The sequence below is a fragment of the Triturus cristatus genome, chromosome 1_2 (genome assembly GCF_964204655.1).
Source record: "Triturus cristatus chromosome 1_2, aTriCri1.1, whole genome shotgun sequence".
In the NCBI taxonomy this organism is placed as follows: Eukaryota; Metazoa; Chordata; class Amphibia; order Caudata; family Salamandridae; genus Triturus; species Triturus cristatus.
In genome coordinates this window covers 714,699,918-714,719,946 of record NC_140580.1, presented here as the reverse complement: position 1 = coordinate 714,719,946, position 20,029 = coordinate 714,699,918, and the positions used below count along the sequence as shown (strand labels likewise).

Genomic DNA, 20,029 nt, shown 5'->3' with positions numbered 1-20,029 from the left:
TTGAAGCATCAAAGAACGGTTATCCATATGCTGAACTGCTATTAAATAAGGTTGTGCCTATTTCATGGATCAATTGGAATGCAGAACACTAAAAGAATAGCCATCCCTTCCCAGTATCGACTATATTTGGATGAATAAACATCAACTAAGGTATTCATCCACAAGATAAATAACCTATCCAAATTCCTGGACATCCTCCTTTGAACCTTGAAGCACAGGAATTGTGGCCTTATTTCTCCTGACGAAGGCGTTAACTACGCCGAAACGCGCGTCGAAAAACATACAGTTGTGCCACCATATTTGTTTATGTTTCATCTTCGTGTAACCCACAGTTTATTTTATTATTTGTCATGATGTTTTACTATGTATATAATAAATTTGTTTTTTAACTGTGAATGTATTCAAAACTTATAATTAAAAAAGAATCACAATTTTCATTTTTCGTTTCACTGCCTATATTGTTCTGACTATGAGATAGAAAAGATTTACAATTGTTATCCACAAGAATTGCCTAGGTTGTTATTTTACAAACACGACCGTCTACCAACACCAGATCTGATAATTGACCTTGAGCCTGGTTCCATTGGCGTGCTAAGCCCTCTTGGAGAGGACGCATCTGGAGTCTTGCATGAGGTACTATGAATATCAAGAGGCCATCATCCCTATAAGTTGCATAAACACTCAGGCTGGAAGAGAGTGTTGTGGTTGAAATTTGGCACGAAGAGCCTGTATGCTTGCTATCCTGGCGGGACTGGGGTAGGCTAGTGCTCTTGAGGTGTCTATGGTGGCACCGAGGTATTGTTGTACGTGGGACGGATGCAGATGGGACTTGGCGTAGTTTACTGTGAAGCCCAGGTCGTGAAGTAGTTAGGTAGTGGCGTCAGTGTGTTGTACACACTGGTTGTATGAGCTGGCTTTTATGAGACAGTCGTCTAGGTATGGGAAGACGTGGATGTGTTGTCTTCTCAGGTGTGCTGCCACTACCGCTAGGCATTTGGTAAACACTTGTGGTGCTGTGGTGACTCCGAATGGGAGTACTTTGAATTGGTAGTGCTGACCGTCCACTACGAATCTGAGAAACTTCCTGTGAGCGTTGTGAACGGGAATGTGGAAATAGGCGTCCTTGAGGTCTATGGTGGCAAGGAAGTCGTTCTGGGAGAGCAGAGGAAGTACCTACTGGAGTGTGACCATGTGAAAGTGGTCTGAGTGTATGTATTGGTTTAGGGGTCTGAGGTCCAGAATGGGTCTTAGAGAGCCGTCCTTTTTTGGTATGAGAAAATATAGGGAGTAAACTCCCTTATTTTGTTGATGGGTAGGAACTGGTTCTATTGCACTTTTTTGTAGGAGGGAGATCACCTCCTGCTTTAAAAGTGACAAATGTTCCTGTGACATTGGGCGCCGTTTGGGTGTAATGGTTGGGGGGGTAGATGTTAGTTCTAGACAGTAGCCTGATTGAATTATCTGTTGCATCTGTCTGAGGTGATGGTAGCCCAGACAGGAAGGAAATTGTGGAGTCTGCCCCCGACTGGAGTGGAATAGTCTGGGGGGAGTGGAGGGAAGTCAATGGGTGGGGGTGGAGGCAGAGCGGGAGGTGTTAGTTTTTCCTCTGCCTTTGTTGCTGTTACCCCTGTAACCGCCGCTTTGGTAACCCCTAGTGAAGGTGGATTGGGTAGGGGCCTTGTAGGAAGTGGAGGCGCTGTCGGAGGAGTAGCCTCTGGTGGTGCTTCTAAAGGAGGGACGGCGAAAGGAGCGCCTGGGAGCTTGCGACTGCAAGGCTCCCATAGATTTTGCCGTGTCTGTGTCCTTTTTCATTTTTTCGAGGGCTACGTCGACATTAGGGCCAAACAGGTGTTTCTCATCAAAGGGGTGGTTGAGGATGGAACTCTGAACCTCAGGTTTGAACCCTGAAATGCGTAGCCAGGCATGCCTACGCAGAAGGATGCTGGTATTTATTGCCCTGGAGGCGGTGTCAGCTGCATCGAGGGCACAACGGATGGAGGTATTAGTGATGGTTTTCCCCTCCTGAATTAATTTGTTGGCTCTATTTTTGTATTTGTCAGGGAGGTGTTGCATTATGGACTCCAGCTCGTCATAATATGCTCTGTCATATCTGGCTAGGAGCGCTTGGGTGTTAGCAATGCGCCATATGTTGGCCGCTTGGGACGCCGTGCGCTTGCCAGAGGCGTCTAGGGGTTTAGACTCCTTATCTGGCGGTGGAGCCTCACCTGATGCCTGGGAATTGGCACGTTTCCTGGCATTGGAGACTACCAGGGAGTCTAGTGGTGCGGGGCCTCTAATGTAGGTTGGATCTGTTGGTGCAGCCTTATATTTTTTCTCAATGCGAGGGTTGATGACCCTGGCCCTAACCGGGTCTTTAAAGACCTCTGGTGCGTGCTTAATAACCCCCTTAAGCATGGGCAGAATTGAGGTGGACCTCTGTGCAGTGTCAGATGTGTCTAAGAGGAAATCCTCCTCCACGGGGTCTGTGTGGAGATCAACCCCGTGGTAGTGGGCAGCCCTATGGAGTAGCTGATTAAAACCCATTGTGTCCTCTGGGGGGGAGGGTCTGGAAGGGTAAAGATTGTCCTGCGGGACGTTCGGGGCGTCTGGGAAGTTGTAGTCGTCCCATGGGTCTGGGGAGCCCGTAGGAGTAGGGTCACCTATTGGTTGGTCGTCCACTCCGTCCCCTGTGTGGTAGCTAATGTCATCATCATCCTCATCTGGAGATGGTGTGGGAGAATGATGGGGTGTGGGAGGCGGGGGAGGAGGAGGAGGAGGTGACGGAATCCTCAAAGGGGAGGTGGCAATGTCTCTCCTTTTTTTGTGGTGGAGCTGGTGCAGGCTTGTCCAGTGGTCTTTTTCTGGTGCTAAGCATCAAATGCCCAGTCTTAGGATCCTTTACAAGGGTTTTTTGGTAAGGATCAGGTCGAAACAGTTGATCTGTAGGGGACAGATCCTTCGGTGCCGATGGTGTCGGAGCAGTGGGTTTTTTAGGCGTCGATTCGGCACTGGAAATGTGGGGTTTAGAAATGTCTTTAATCTTCCTCGGTTCCTCGGTGGGTTTCGGCTTCGAGGTTTGGGAGTCGAGGCTCTTCGGTTTCTTGCTCGGCTCCGAGGAGGTTATCGGTGCCGAGGAGCCGGTGCCAGTCTTCGGCACCGAGTGCTTCGGTGTCGAGCTTGGTGCGGACAAGGGAAGGGGCGTTTTCTTTTTTGGTGCCGGTGTCGATGAGAGTTTTTCAGCACCGAGGGTAGGCTGGCTCGAGTCCGAGCTGCCTGAAGGCTTGGGGGGCTTCTTAACAGGGCCCAGAAGCGAGGTATGGGAAGCAGTCTCTCGGTGTATACCTAGGCCCGAAGGCGAAGGCGTGACCGAAGCCTTTTTCAATGGCGTGGAGGGGGGTTTGGGGTCGGGGTCGACGTCTGTACTCACGCCCCTCTGTGCCGGAGTGATGTCCTCGATGTCGGAGTCGCCAGCTTCGGAGGCGCCGACGAGGCCTTCTTCGGTGTGCTGTTGTTCCGGACCATCAACGCCTTCTTCGAAGATATCGTCGGGGATCGAAGTCGACGAGTGAGCCATAGTTCTCCTTGCTCGTCGGTCCCGAATCGTCTTCTTCGATTGGAAGGAGGCGCAAGCTGGACAGTCCCTTACCTCGTGTTCTGGAGAGAGGCAGAGGTTGCACACCTCATGTAGATTGGTGTGGGGAAACTTCGACCCACATTGAGGACACTTTTTAAATGGTGTCCTTTCCATCAGCTAGGACAGGAGGCCCAGGTAGGCCCGAAGGCCTTCGTCGACGACTGGAATCGAAGACTTCGATCGCTGAGAGTCGCGTCAAGTGTGGAGAACGCGATCGAGACAATACTGTCGAACGGGGAAGGATTGCACGCCGAACGGGAAAACTGGAACAGTTCCGAACTGAAGCGCGAAGAACACATCCGAGCCCGATGGCGGAAAAAAAACAATCTGAGGATGGAGCCGAAGCCCATGCGCAATATGATCCAAAGGAGGAGTTACATACCTCGTGACTTCCAAAGACTTTCCAAGAGAAAAATAACTGCAACATCCGGGCCCAACACCAGATGGCGATCTATGCACAGTGTGTAATCTGCAGCTCATATGCCTCGAACACGTATTTTAGACTAAGACAATACAAGTAATGCGCTGTTATTAATGATATACTACTTCTGCTTAAGTTGAACTTGTTGTACAGTCATTCTGAGCCAATATTAAGCAACCTATTAGCAGTTGCGGCTGGCACGGATCGGGGTTGGAGTGTAGAAAAAACAAAACAAATCACTTACCTCTTTGGCTGGCCACGTCTATTCTCCGCTTCACTTCCGACTAGTCTCGGAACAGAAGCAGGAAGTACACAGGCTCTCCTAAGCCAAGCACAACGCTGCTGTCACCATGACAACAGCATTGTGATTGGTCTGAGAACTGTGGTTCGGCGCTCAGACGGGGACTACGAGCCTGTGCATTTTCTCCAGCCAGGCTGTAATACAGCCTGGTGAGGAACATGCAAAGTACGCATGACTGTTTGACCGGCCCGAGATGGCCGGCCAAACCATCATGCACACTTAGAAAATGCCCCAACCACTCCTCCCCCCTGCTCTATGAGCAGCCTAGCCCAGCCCTGCAAAACTGCCTCAGCAAGGAAAAATAAAATGATAATAACATTGTGTTATCATCATTTTTTGCACTTCTGAAAGCAGTGGGGTGACACTCCTCAGCCTTAGCAGAGGAGCCACCACTGCCCATTAGACAGGTCAGTGGATGAGTGCTTTGTCCTAGTCTTGTAGGTAAAGTAACGTGTATGTCACAAGTGTGAAGCCCTGAGGACGGTTCAACCTTTTATCATTTTGAGGGTGATGTTATGAATTGGCAGAGAGTGCAACGGTGCGGAATAGAGTTCAGTGGTGGATAGCGCAGTGTTGTAGAGTAGAGTGTCACAGAATGCAGTGATGTGGAGTGCATTGGCATAGAGTGCAGTAGTGCAGAGTATAGTGGTGTAGAAAGCAGTGACGTAGAGTACAGTGTGCAGAGTAGAGTACAGTGGTTTAGAGTAGAGTGGCATAGAGTGGAGTGGCATAGAGTGCAGTGGCATAGAGTAGATTTTTTTAGAGGACAGTGAAGTGGTGTAGAGTGGAGTGGTGCAGGGTAGAGTGCAGTGGTGTAGAGAAGAGTGGCGTAGAGTGTAATGGCATAGATTAAAGTGATGTAGAGTGCAGAGTAGATTAGAGTGGCGTGCAGAGGCGTAGAGTGCAGTGTTGCAGAGTGGCGTAGAGTGGAGTTGTGCAGAGTGGAGTGGCACAGAGTGGAGAAGCATAGATTGTAGTGGTGTAGAGTGCAGTGGCAAAGAGTGCAGTGGTGTAGACTAGCGTAGAGTGCATTGGTACACAAAGTGGAGTAGTGCAGAGTAGAGAGGGTAAGAGAGCAGTGACATAGAGTATAGTGGAGTAGAGTGCAGTGTTGTGGTGTAACGTGGAGTGGTGCAGAGTAGAGTGCAGTGGCGTAGAATGGAGTAGAGTCAAGTGGCACAGAGTGGAGCATGCATGGTGTGGTAGAACACTGCCATTACAGACAAGACATTTTCAATTCAAATGACCAGTACATTTGCACAGACATACAGCTTTACTACTAAAACTATACAGCAACCAAATGATAATGTGTGGATATGGCATCACCTAGTGTATTGATTTGTATTGATCATATTAAAGTATTTATTTCAAACAGACTCCAGAATTAACAAAAACTGTGTTACATATGTGCTTTCCAAATTCCTATATGTAGAGTGGCGTACAGTTGATTGGCGTAGAGTGGAATTGTGCAGTGTGGAGTGGCATACATAGGAGAGGTGTAGAGTGCAGTGGCAAAGAGTGCAGTTGTGTAGAGCAGAGTAGCATAGAGTGCATTGGCACGGAGTACAGTAGTGCAGAGTAGAGAGGCATAGAGTGCAGTGTGGTAGAGAGCAGTGGTGTAGAGTAGAGTGGCAGAGACTGCAGTGGGGTAGAGTGGTGTAGAGTGGAGTGGTGTATAATGGAGTGATGCAGAGTGCAGTTGCATAGAGTGCACTGATGCAGAGTAGAGTGGTACAGACTGCATTGTCAGAGAGTGCAGATGCGCAGAGTAGTGTAGCGTAGATTTTAGTGGCGGAAAGTGCATAGAATGCAGTGGTGTAGAGTGCAGTGGTGTAGGGTATAGTGGCATAGAGAGCAGGAGCGTAGAGTACAGTGGAGTGCAGTGACATAGACTGCAGTGGCATATTGTTGAGTGGCGCAGAGTGCAGTGGAATAGAGTTGAGTGGCGCAGAGTGCAGTGGCGTAGAGTAGATTGTTTTAGAGTGGAGTGGTGCAGGGTAGAGTGGTGTGGAGTAGAGTAGAGTGGCGTAGAGTGTAATGGTGTAAATTAAAGTGATATAGTGTGGAGGCATAGAGTGCAGAGTAGATTAGAGAGGCGTACAGTGGATTGGCGTAGAGTGCAGAGTCGTAGAGTGGAGGAGTACAAAGTAGAGTGCATTGGCGTACAGTGTATTGAAATAGAGTGCAGAGGCGTAGAGTGCAGTGTTCCAGAGTGGCGTAAAGTGGAGCTGAGCAGAGTGGAGTGGCGCAGAGTGCAGCAGCGTAGAGTAGATTGTTTTAGAGTAGAGTGAAGTGGCGTAGAGTGGAGTGGTGCAGGGTAGAGTGCAGTGGCGTAGAGTGTAATGGTATGAATTAAAGTAATGTACAGTGCAGTGGCATAGAGTGCAGAGTAGATTAGAGTGGCGTACACTGGATTGCCATAGAGTGCAGAGTCGTAGAGTGGAGTAGTACAGAGTAGAGTGCATTGGTGTACAGTGGATTGGCACAAAGTGGAGAGTTGCAGAGTGGAGTTGTGTGGAGTGGCATAGATTGGGGTGGTGCAGAATGCAGTTTCAAAGAGTCCAGTGGTGTAGAGTAGCGTAGAGTGCATTGGTACAGAGTAGAGTAGAGTAGAGCAGTGCAGAGTAGAGAGGCGTAGAGTAGAGTGGAGTGGTGCAGAGTAGAGTTCTGTGGCGTAGAGTGGAGAATGCATGGTGTATTAGCACACTGCCATTACAAACAACACATTTTCAACTCAAATGACCATTACATTTCCACAGACATACAACTTTACTACTAAAACTACACAGCGCACAACTGTCTTTAGTATGGAATGGCATCACCTAGTGTATTGATTTGTTTTGATCATATTAAAGTATTTATTTCCAACGTACTTCAGAATTAACACAAAATGTGCTAAATATGTGCTTTTCCAATTCTGATATATTTTGAAATACTTGCAGTTCATTTAAATGTAGTGTGCTACAATAAACCCCTTTGCTACTCCCAGTATCCAGCAAGATTGTCACATAGATCCTCTCACTTAGAAGTCAGAAAAAGAAAAGTAAACAACAAGCTCCCTCGGAAGACAGAGCCTTACATTTGACCTCCGTCTTTGAGTGGCCAGCAAATGTGACAAAAAGATTTATAGTCCTCTTTATGGAAAGAAGCACTTGTGGAAGAATGCATGGAGAGGTAGTGTGAAAAGGCTTTACTCCTAGGAAGGGAAGAACTTAAACTCGCCATCCTAAAACAAAATAAGTCAGCAAACAGAAAGCCAAAAAATTGTGAGTTACAAACCATAAAGCCAATGGTAAGCAAGGGCAGAATGCATTCTCAGGGAAGCTTTCTGAATGCTCCCAAGATGTCTTTTGCAAATTAGACACTATGCTATCTGGTAGGCTTTTACCTAAAAAGAGTGGAACTCCTTTCTCTAATCAGAAAATAGAAAAGAGGTACGAGTCAATTGTATTTACATTACTCTCTGTGATTCCCTTGCTATTTAACTTGTTTAGGTCGAGCCTAGCAGTGCGCATGGGCTGCTCTGCGAGGCTTCTTTAGCTACATCGTGTGGGTCTGACTCCTCCCACACATTTGATTGGCTTTTGCGTGTGTCTTTCAATAATGAAAGCACGCAAATGGATAAAGGTGGGTGCATGTCCCACCTCTTCTGAAAAGGTTCACTCCCGCGGCGTTTTGCTGGAGTGAGCAGCGGCACGCAGGGCGGCAGCTGCAGTGCCTCTTTGTCTCCCCTGCACCACTCCCCCTTGTCTTCCTGTGCCTTCCCCCAGTCTTGTGTCTTGTGTCAGTCTCGTAAAAATCATTTAATCTCCCCCCACTTACAAAACAAAATTACTGTGTCCTTGTGTAATCTAATTTTCCTCGCATGAATACTTTGTTGTCATCATGGGTCAGGCTATCAGACCCAAACCAGCAAGCCTAGCCCAGGAAACCTGACGGAGGTGTGGCGAAAGCCCTCTTAGCCCAACAGTCTGTTCTGAGGTGAGATACAGTACTAACTTTTAAGCAATGCGCTACCTAGAACTTTCAGTGTGGAAATCCTCCATCTTGTTTTCCGAGCACACACAAGCGCCTGACAAACGGAAGTTAAACTGCGTGCTACATGGCAAAATACTTATAAGGGCTCAAAGACGAGACCTATTGGCTATGCCAATGCTTGTTTTTAGAATAGTTGCTAAATACTGCCATGCATGCAAAAATTATATTTACCTTTCTAATATCAGATGAGTGTTAACTATTTCTTTATATGGTCCACATGATTGGTTCCTATTTGAGGCTAAAGTTTATTTAAAACAGGTTTGTATGTTAAATGAGAGTGGGTAGTATCGCACTGCTTGCATGTAACAGTGCCATTATCCTATAGCGTCTTGGTAGTTGCCATTCAGTTTTTCACACAAAGTTCATATTATTCATCAGCTAATGCCGTCTTTCGAAGACGCTATGGGGTAATAGCGCTGTTACATGCAAGCAGTGCGTTCCTACCCACTTTCACTGATACAAGACTCTCGTGAGCCGCCCATAAGCTGACGAGCTTGGGAACGCCTGCACGCTATGAGTGGGATTATACCTGAGAAAATTGGCAGCATGTCCAGGAACCCATAAATATTCTCTGCTGATGAGGGAGGAATCCTGAAACACTGGTGTCTAAAGATCCGATTTCGAAAAAACGCATTAGCTGAAAAATAATATGAACTTTGTTTGAAAAACTGAACTACAACTACCAAGATGCTATGGAGTAATGGTGCTGTGATATGCAAGTACTGTGTTCCTACCTACTTTCACACAAGGTTTGTATGTTAAAACTGGTCTTCATCTGTACAAAGCACATGATTTGTTGAATATTGCCTGAAAATGTAGACATGGGGCCTGATGCTTAAAGTCGGATGCGCTGATGCCCAGGTCCAATTCGCAATGCATAAAACTACATTGCAGTCCTACGAATTGCAATGCAGATATTGCAAACCTTTGCAATTCGCAGGGGAAAGAGGTTAAAAAGAATCGTTTCTCCATTCTTGCAACTTACAATATATTGCACAAATGCTCTGCTGCTGCCTAGTCCGCTGCACAACATGGAATGATTATTGGCTGCAAAGGAGCAGCAGTATTGATTTGCGATATCTGGTAGCTTAAACTGTGCATGTGCAGGCTGTAGATAGCAGGAGCAACAAATATCGGTTCAACAGACTGTAGCATTCCATGATGTCGAATTCATAATATGTCATTTTTGTTGCATTGTGACCCATGTGCTTTTCGGAGACATGGACCACAATGTCGGCTCGCTGAATAAGAATGCTGGGATGGAGATCTGCGGCACCAAGCAGGCCTCCATCTCAGCATTTGCTACTGTCTGCAATGAAATGCAGAGTAGATTACCATCCCACTAATATGAATGAGATGGGTTCTCCCTGTGAACAGTCTCTTTGTGCTTCAAAGGAACAGGCAAATAATTGACAGCACTAAGGGGGAGAATGCTCACATCACAATGCAAAGAATTACACTCTGAGTAGCCTATTAATTTACCAGTCCGCAGATTACCTGTATAGGACCTTTGGTTTGCTGAATAACGCGATATGTGATAAACCTGATTTTTACATGTAGAAGGCCTCAAATTTTCATAATTCTTGCCTGCATGGTAAACCTGAGTCCAGATTTACTAATGCTTTGTGCTGGGTTTGGATCACAGAGGTGACTCAAACCCAGCAGAAGGTGTTGATGAGGGGGTTGGGGATTTGCTATCCAACGCAAACCAGTATTTGTGTTGTAAAATTCCCCAAAGTAACACAAAGTTTCACAATGCATGAGTGGTACATGGGCGTTCCCATGCGACCACCCTTGGGTTTTGATCAAAATCACTGTTTACTAAAATTAGTAGATAGGGGATTTGTGCCACACCTTACATCTTCTCAAGACAGGTGTAACGAGAAGAAATGTTTTCATTTCCTCTTCTTTTTCCCCTCTTTGTATGTGTGCTGCATTGTACAACACATATACAAAGTGGGAAAAGTCTTTAAGGTTAGTTTTGGCCTGGAAGGCTTACTGAATACTCAGATCTGGTCTTTACAAACATGCAACGAGTAGGGATTGAGGCAAGTAATGGCTTTTCTAATCATCTCAGTCCTTACCTGTAGAAGCAGATCTCATTCAGACACTGCTTGCAAGGCTTGTGCACAGAGTACAGCCTGGTGCAGGGGTACTGCTCCTCACGGCAATCTGGGGAAAAGGGGACATGATTTATTAGATGGAAATTTTAGAGGAAAAAGTATTATATACATCATGTATTGTATACAAAAAGTGCCCAGATGAAGATGTTTTCACTGTTGGAGGAGGATGACTGCCACAATTATCAGTGCTTCATAATTGGCCTATTGATTTAACTTAACAAAGGAATATTCACTGCCATTAACAGTAGTGGAGAAAGAGAGTGAGATGAAGTCTCTGACAGCTGGTTCAAAATGTATTCAAAAATAAATCTTAACAATTTAGGACAATTCCACAATCTTTTGTTTAGTTTGCCTTAATATATTTGTCCTCTAGATATGATCAAATGAGTCTGGTAATAGCTGTGCCTAAGTTTGATTTTAAATAGTGTTGCCACAGTACCTAAAACAGTATAAAATTGTAAATACTGGTGTTTCCAGTCAGAGCAACTAACAACTGGCCACTTAATGGAATCCGCAATGAATGCTGGTGAAAGCTGACCGTGAGCTTCGACAAATGTTTTAAGAAGGGATCTGCAAGTCTTTGCCAAGAGTTGTTTTCCCTGTGGAACCTTCTCTAATGTTGCTATTGGATTCACTCACGAGCACTAGCAAAAGTTGCCCCCGGTAGGATGTCTTGTCTGCCAACGTGTTTGGTGTGATAGACCACCGAGGAAAGTGTGCCAGACTTCCTTTAAAAAGTAAGCAGAACCTTCCTAAAAGAAGGACTCTTTCAATCCTTTACCAGGCAATCTAACAAATTACCATCCACTTTGGGAATACATTTCCAGTAACCAGAGTTGGTGGTGGAAATTACAAGCAACGCCACTGACATTAGTGGAATTTGCAATAGGGTTTTTATTACCTCTGCCCCATCGTGGGGGTTCCAGGACGGTACTTCAAATTCAATCACTTCTAGCTTCTTCCTCGATTAACAGATGGGTAGTTTTTAGGTCTCGCCTGACCCAGCGCATGCGATGGTCTGGCGAGACTTATTGAGAGGGCTCCAAAAAGTGCTACCAGGCCAGCCTAGAACTACAGTGCATATGCGCTGGCGCGTGCGCCACGCTTTACCGCAATTACTTTCACTTTCGCGGCCGCACGGCCCCTTTGATGTGATCAGATCTTAACACCTCAGGCATATATTTAGCAGTTCTATCACAAGGTCATTTGAGCACACTACTCAGTGATACTGGCGCGTGACATGGTATGTTTTATAATTACTGTGGCGGTAAATTTTTTGACAATTACTTGCATGTGGTCTGTGCGTTTAGTATTATACGCACAGTATTATATTTTTGTGTTACGTTTGTCTAATAATGATTTGAATGTTTTTTTAAATACTTTAAAGAGCGCGGCGCCCGCTAGGGACACCGCGCTCACTTTATTTATTTATATTTTCGCGGCCAGGAGCCGCGGTCTGCTTCCGTTGCGCTTGTTATTATTCATAGTTTGGTTTTTCGGAAATACTGTTTATAATTGTTGGTCTTTTTGCTGTTCAATCCTCGTATCTCGCCACATGACTCCGCTGTTAAAAAAACATGCAGTCCTTCCTCCCTACCCAGGAAAGCCGGTAATGCAATCAAAAATAGAGGATACGCGCGAGACTGCTGGTCGACAAGCCGCAGTTAGACAGCTGGAGCAAGCATTAAGAGACAGTGACGAACAGCCACCCGAAAGACACATTTTACACCAACTTCCACAGACAAAACGACATTCTAGGTGCGCCAGCTCATTCTGTACTGCAAACTAAATTGATCCAGACATCGATATTCATTTTGAAAATCAGTGCATTTTGGGGGCTGTAGTCTTTGCAGACTTTAATCAAAGCAACCAAACTAAATCACTTAATGACAGTCGTGTTGTGAAGGGACAGCCAGATCTGGGTACAAGGTATTTAGCATCAGTGAAACGATCTGGCGACCCTGCGGACGCCCACCGCAGAGACTTAGCAAAACAAGTTGACTAAGTTCACTGGGACTTCCACCAGCTATGCCAATTTACGATTTCCTCTGAAAGGTGTTTTTTTCACAGGAATTGCCCAATTATTTACTTCTACAAGTTGGAGTTGGAAGACAACAGTGCGCCGATAAACCTATTGGGAACATTTTTGAAGCTCGCTTTGTCATTTCCATGCCATGTCTACTTGCGCGAGAATGCCTTTGGTTTCCACATTTTGTGTTTCCTTGTAGCTAAAAAAATTTCCATATGCCAATACTATCCACATCCTAGTAAAATAAAACCTGTGTAGAACATGGACTGTTGTGCAGTTTAAGTTCACCATATCCCCAAGTAAACTGTGCCTTCATTAAAGTTGTTCGAAGCTCAGCTTAATAGTTTAGACAGAATCAGCTGCAGTCCCCTGTTGTCGATTATCAAAGAGGGCGTTGAATGGTCGCCTCTTTATCACGCGTTGCTCTGCTGCCGCCTTTGAAGGAATGTGTACACAGTGTCCAAGGTATGTCACAGTTGGTCAACAAAGTGGATGCATACCCCCCCCCCCTCCAAAGGGGCGTGGGTCCCTCTTTTTAGGTCTCGCCTGACCCAGCGCATGCGCTGGTCTGGCGAGACTTATTGAGAGGGCTCCAAAAAGTGCTACCAGGCCAGCCTAGAGCTACAGTGCATGTGCATGGGCGCGTGTGCCGCCCTTTACCGCAATTACTTTCACTTTCGCTTTGCATAGCCAATAGGTCTCGCTTTTGGGACCTTATAAGTATTTAATTATGCAACTGTTGCATGGCTAAACACTTATAAGGTCCCAAAGGCGAGACCTATTGGCTATGCCAATGCTTGTTGATATTTGTGATCGCCCTCTTTACATGTGCACGCACATAAGGGCCAAGACGTCCATACTCTCGGAGATCTTAATTTGCTGTCTGTTTTACTGAAGGTTCTGGGCAAGGGTGACCAAAGGCTTTTTGGTGCAGGTACCAAAACTGCGGAATTCTATTCTTTTTGACATATGTGTACTTCTTGCCTTAATGGTATTTGCTATTTGATACTTTTTTCCTTATATTTCCTTCACTCTTTCCTTTTCAATTTTTCACTTTTCTTGTCTCCCTGTGTTCCTATTTCCTATGATCCCTTGTTCCTTTAATTTCCTATCTTCAGTTTTCCCTTTCTCCCCTTTCTGTAACTTTGCCCTATGCCTTTCATTCTCTTGTAGCTTCTTTTCTTTTCTTCACTCCACTCCACTCCACTCTGTCTTTTGTCTTGCCTTTGATCCCCACCACCATTACCTTCACAGGTGCTCCATCAGCCGGGCTATTACACTGCCCACCCTTTCAATGCCAGGAAAGAGTTCTAAGGTACTGCTGATCTGTCAGAGTGGTATGGACAGCAGCATGAATGTATTATAGGGAACCCAGGAGGATTTTCTTGAAAAGCTTCTCTCTTGTCTACAAGGCTCTCTCCCTGAAAGAGTTGCCACAGTTTAGCAAAGATGTAGCAATCCTGGATCAACATTAATTCTAAAACTACTACCACATGATGGTCACTGAACTGTTTAGGATATTTATGTGGAAGTAGAAAACTACAAAGCATTGTCCTGATGGCAGAATTACAATGTGTTTATTTGTACAACCTCCTTAAAAGAATTCTTACTGATATAAACCAGCATTACTCCGCTTTGTTCCTATAAAAAGGCAGAAAGTATTTGATATGATCATTGGAAAGGCTGCTAGCTTCAACATCTGCCAAAGACTGTAGTATACATAGACAGTGCTGCAACATCTGCACAGGGCACATCAGCAACGAGTGAGATGATTAAAATCTGCTTAGACGAGGCACAGCAACATCTGGGTACAATGGATGAGTGCCTTCTGGGGCAGGGAACGTGAAGATCTGAAGACAGAGGCCATGTCATAAAATACCCCATGCACAACCCCTGAGCCCTTGCTGAGACCTCAGACATCAATATAACAGTCAAAGTGTATTCAAATTAGTATTTTATTTGACCTCTAAAGCTACAATAAACTATTTTGATATATACAAAACATGGGAATCTCCAGTATGAATCACGGTGCAAAAACACCTTTCGTACATAATGAATCTTAACATTAAACAAGAATAGGGAACCTTTCTTGTTTTCAATATCTTGGCTTCATGTTCATTATCTCGAGTGAAAGGCAGCCGGGTCACTTCTGAAGTACATGGCATATCGCCTACTAGAGCAATACAAGGCATGTGTACAATCTTTCCCATACCCCTGCTCCCCCCTCCCTATCTCCATGCTGCTTGATGTAATTCCATGTCCCTATCGGGACATTAGCATGATGTCCATGCACCAACTTTGAATCCTGGCCTGTGACACCATTGCTGCTTGACTGCTAACTAAGGGCCTGATTCACAAAAGTAATCCGAGACAAAATCCTAACTTTACGACTTTCGGTATTCACAAAAGGCATTTAGCAGTACAATTCCAGACCCAACTACTAGATGGCGGAATAATGCACAGAATAGTGAATCCAGAAAAGATTCACGCTGCAAAAGTTAGGATTCCTAACTTTACTACTACTAAACTGAGGAAAAATCCTATCTTTACTACTACTAAATGCCTTTTGTGAATACTGAAAGTCGTAAAGTTAGGATTTTTCTCAGTTTAGTAGTAGTAAAGTTAGGAACCCTCACGTCACTGCTACTAAATGCCTTTTGTGAATACCGAAAGTCGTAAAGTTAGGATTTTGACTCAGATTACTTTTGTGAATCGGGCCTTAAGTATCTAGCTCCAGCAACAAATAGCAGTTTCTGAGGTGGTATACTGGTATGATAATCTAGAATGTACTTAAGTAGTGCAACGTATGCCATTTTCGATGCCCAATAGGGCTGGAGGGTAGTTGAAAGACTAAGGCCCAGATTTACTAAACTTTCAAGCAATATTTAAGTATATCTGGGCCTAAATGGGAACTGGCGGCTCTTGGGAGCTGGAGGAGAGGTTAAAAAGATGATTAGTTCTTGCGAACCTTAAACTCAACCCATGTTTGTGGGTTTATTGGCATTAGTGTTGAGATGTACCAGCAACCTCAGGATGTCTGCAGAATGGGATCTGCCTGTTGGGTGGTTTTGAGATAAGGGTGAATAAGTTGTTCATTGTTGTCCCAAAAGCTGCTCAGTGATGCTCCACACTAGCCCTGGGAGCAAGCAGCATGTGTGTAACGAATAGTTTCTTACCTGTCGGTGTAGTTTTGCAGCTTGAAGATCTTTCTGGATTCACTATGCTGTGCATTATTCCGCGATCTTGTGGTTGGGTCCGGATTCGTAGTCTTTTCTTTGTTTTTTTTTTTTTTTTTTTCGTAGCCCAGGTGGGCGTCGACGTCCACCATTTGGTGCACCTCCCGTGACGTCGTCGTGCTTCCTGCGGAAGTCCCACCTTTGGGGCGCCATCTTCGGGTTCTTTTTTCCTTTCTTTTTTTTTTTTTTTTTTTTTTTAACCCTAGGCGATTGATTAATCCTTCTTGTCCATTTTTCTGTATGTTTTCATTTCTTTGATCTTTTCCATTTTACCCCCTCTTCCTCCAGCCTCATCTTCCTGGCGGAGGTGGGTGGGTTCGCTAGTGAATCCAGAAAGATCTTCAAGCTGCAAAACTACACCGACAGGTAAGAAACTATTCGTTTTGCAGCGTGAATCTTTCTGGATTCACTATGCTGTGCATAGACTTTGTAGCGGTTTTCCTAATTCTGTGGCGGCTGGGTGGTAGATGAGCGTTGGTCGTTGAAAATGTGCTGAAGCACCTTCTGTCCAACCTGTGCTTCCTTGTTCATCTGAATGTCCACGCAGTAGTGTTTCGTGAACGTGTGCACAGATGCCCAAGTTGCCGCGAGGCATATGTCCTGGATGGGCGTGTTCGCCAGGAAGGCCACGGTGGCCCCCTTCTTCCTTGTGGAGTGAGCCTGCGGCCCCTCCGCTAGCTCCTGTCCTGCCTGTTTGTGGCAGAATTGAATAGTGAGGGCAATCCACCTCGCGATGGTGCCCTTAGTCACTGGCCTACCCATGAAGCTAGTAGCAAAGGACACAAACAGCTGTTTCGTGTTCCTGAGTTCCTTGGTTCTCTCAATGTAGTGCATCACCGCTCTTCTTGCGTCGAGGGTGTGCAGGGCCTTTTCTGCGTTTGAAGTCGGGTTTTGGAAGAAACTTGGTATCTGAATACTCTGATTCATGTGGAACGCCGACACCACCTTGGGCATGAAGTGTGGGTCCGTTCTCAGGACTATTCTATCCTTGTGAATCTGAATGTAGGGTTCCTGCAGCGTTAGTGCTTGAAGCTCGCTCACCCTGCGTAGTGAGGTTATGGCCACCAGAAAGGCCGTTTTCATAGTCAACATCTGCAGTGTGGCCTTGTGGATGGGTTCAAACGGTGCCTTCATGAGCTCCGTCAGGACCACATTCAGATTCCATGCCGGCGGCGGCAACCTTTTCGGGGGGGGCATCCTTTTGGCTCCTTCCATGAATCTCCTCACCACCTGCGAGCTGAAGAAACTTCCACCTTTTTCACCTCTGGTGTAGGCCACGATTGCCGCTAGGTGTACCCTTAGTGAGCTCGAGCAGAGGTTACTCTTTAGAAGGTGTGTGAGGTACCTCAGTACTGTTGCGTCTCTTGTCATTCTGTTTTGTAGGCCCTTTTTCCGGCACCACACAGTGAACCTCTTCCATTTTGCGCTGTAGCATTTTCGTGTAGTTGGTTTCCTCGCCTCCCGTAGCACTCGCATCGTGCTTGGAGGCAATCTTAGGTGTGCGAACTCTAGGTCTTCAGGAGCCATGCCGCCAGGTTGAGGGTCTCTGGCTCTGGGTGCAGGACCTCTCCGTTTTGCATTGAGAGCAGGTCCTTCCTCCTCTCGAACCTGTATGGGTTGCCTTGTGCCATTTCTTGAATTTGTGAGAACCATGTCTGCCTCGCCCACTGCGGAGCCACTAGGATCAGAGTCATGTTGCTGGTTCTGCACTTGTCGAGCACTCTGTGCAACAGGGGTATCGGTGGAAAGGCGTAGGCAAATGTCCTCGACCAGCTTATCCATAGGGCATTTCCCTTGGATTGCTGATCTGGTTGCCTGGACGCGAAGCTTTGGCATTTTGCATTGTGGCGTGTTGCAAATAGGTCTATTGTGGGAGTCCCCCATCTCCGGAAGAGTCTCTCCGTTTCCTGGGCATTGAGCTCCCACTCGTGCGATGCTGAGGTCTGCCTGCTTAGCCAGTCTGCCTCCACATTGTCCTTCCCCGGAAGGTGAATTGCCAGTAGATCTATCCTGAGAGGTATGGCCCATCTCCAAATCTCCTGAGCTAGGGATGAGAGTGGGAACGACTGTGTCCCCCCTTGTTTGTTGATGTAGAACATCGCCGTGGTGTTGTCTGTTTGGACCAACACCCTCTGGTTGAACAGGTGTCTCTGGAATGCCTTCAGGGCTAGCAGGATTGTTTTCAACTCGAGGTAGTTGATATGGGGGACCGCATCTGCTGGAGCCCATAGACCCCTCACTCTGAGGTTGTCCATGTGCGCTCCCCATCCCTTCTGCGATGCGTCCGTGGTAATGGTCACTGTTGGGATTGGTGGTGTCAGGCTTCTCCCTGTTGTTATGTTGTCTCTGTTCCACCAAGTTATCTCCTCCTGCACTGCGTGCGTCACAACCACTAGATCCTCCCAACTTCCGTTTGCTTGTGACCATTGCTGTTGTAGCCATTCCTGGAATGGTCTCATGTGCAGGCGTACATTCGGCACCAGCTGGATACAGGACGCCATCATCCCCATCGTCTTGCTCACAGCCCTCACTGTCAGAGCTCGCCCCTTCTGGTAGAGCTTCGTCTCCTTCAGTAGAGCATCTGTCCTCCTGTCGCTGGGCACTACTGTACTGTTGCGGGAGTTGATCTTTGCCCCCAGGAAAATCTTCACCTGTTCCGGTTCCAGCGATGATTTTCCCCAGTGGATCGAGAATCCCAGATTCGTGAGGGTGTCTGTTACGCGTTTTGCGTGCCTCTCGCACTTCTCGCGTGAGTTTGCCTTGACCAGCCAGTCGTCCAAGTAGGGGTAGACATGTATTCCCTGTCTTCGTAGGTGTGCCGCTACCGCCGACAGGCATTTTGTAAAGACCCTTGGTGCTGATTTTAATCCGAAGGCCAGGGTTGTGAACTGGTAGTGTTCCTGTTCGATGTTGAATCTAAGAAGGCCCTTGTGCCTCCTGTTTATTGGGATGTGAAGGTAGGCATCCTTGAGGTCCACGGTGACCATGAAGTCCCCTTCTCTTATCTGTGGCAGAACCTCCTGCAGTGAAGTCATTTTGAACCTTTGCGTTCTGATGAACTTGTTTAGGTAACGGAGGTCCAGTATGGGTCTGAGGTCTCCGTCTACCTTCGGAACCACGAAGTAGTTTGAGTAGACCCCTTTGTTGCGTTCTCTGAACGGCACTGTCTCTATGGCTCCCTTTTGTAGGAGTTTCCGCGTTTCTTCTCTGAGTATTGCCAGTTCTTGGGCCGATCTCAGTCTTCCCTTCGGTTTCCTGTTTGGAGGTCTTTTCTCCAAATCTACGCAGTATCCGTACTGCACGATGTTCCGTATCCACTTGTCTGTGGTTATACGCCGCCACTCCTGAAGGTAGAACCTCAGTCTTCCGCCTACAGGTGTCGTATGCTCGTAGGCTCTTGAATCTTCTCTTCCCCCTGATGACACTTTTTTGCGCCTCACCCTTGGGGTCCTGACGAGGGTAGGCGTCCTCTTGCGTGCTGAGTCACTTCGACGAGGGCTGTTCGCCCCCTCTCCTCCTTTGGCCACGTCCGTTCCCTCTCCCGCGAAAGGACTGGCCCCGAGGTTGATATTGCCAGTTTTGCTTCTGCTGACCTTGTCCGTGACCTTCACCCTGCTGACCTTGTTGGAACGCCTGGTGCGACGTCCCCTGCTGGCTTCCTCCCCTACCGTAGGGTCTCCTTGAGGGATTTCCTCGCCTCATTCCCCTCAGCTGTAGGGCCCCCATGGACCTCGCCGTCTCGTTTTCTTTTTTCAGCTGGGTGAGCTTCTCGTCCACTGTTGCTCCGAACAGTGTCTCTCCGTTGAAGGGGGTGCCAAGGATGTTGTTCTGCACTTCCGGTTTGAATCCCGAGATTCTTAGCCATGCATGCCTCCTCTCTGTGACCCCTATGGCCATGAGTCTTGCTGAAGTCTCTGCCCCATCCAACGCCGTCTTTATACAGGAGTTGGCGATGTTCTTGCCTTCGTCTATCAGGTGAGAGGCTCTCTGGCGGTATTCTTCGGGGAGGTGCTTTACTAGCTCCCCCATCTCATCCCAGTGCTGGTATTGGTGTCTATTGAGGAGTGCATTCGAATTCGCCATGCGCCAGTGCATTGCGGCGTTCCTCTCGACCTTTCTTCCTGTGAGGTCAATCCTCCTGCTCTCCTTATCCGGAGGCGGGCCCGAAGTTGCTGGTACGTTGGCCCTTCTCCTGGCCGTGGAGGCTATGATGGAGTCCGCGGTCACGCTACCCTTGATGTAAGGGG

General features: G+C 46.9%; 1 protein-coding gene across 1 annotated transcript in view; it reads right to left on the bottom strand.

Annotated features, from left to right (window-relative positions):
• The window catches only part of MFAP2 (microfibril associated protein 2), a 224,523-nt gene that overhangs the window by 61,166 nt on the left and 143,328 nt on the right, over nt 1–20,029 (bottom strand). The window contains exon 7 of the mRNA XM_085608588.1: nt 10,479–10,566. Within this exon, the coding sequence (XP_085464714.1) occupies nt 10,479–10,566 (88 nt within the window). The remainder of the gene's footprint in view (nt 1–10,478; nt 10,567–20,029) is intronic.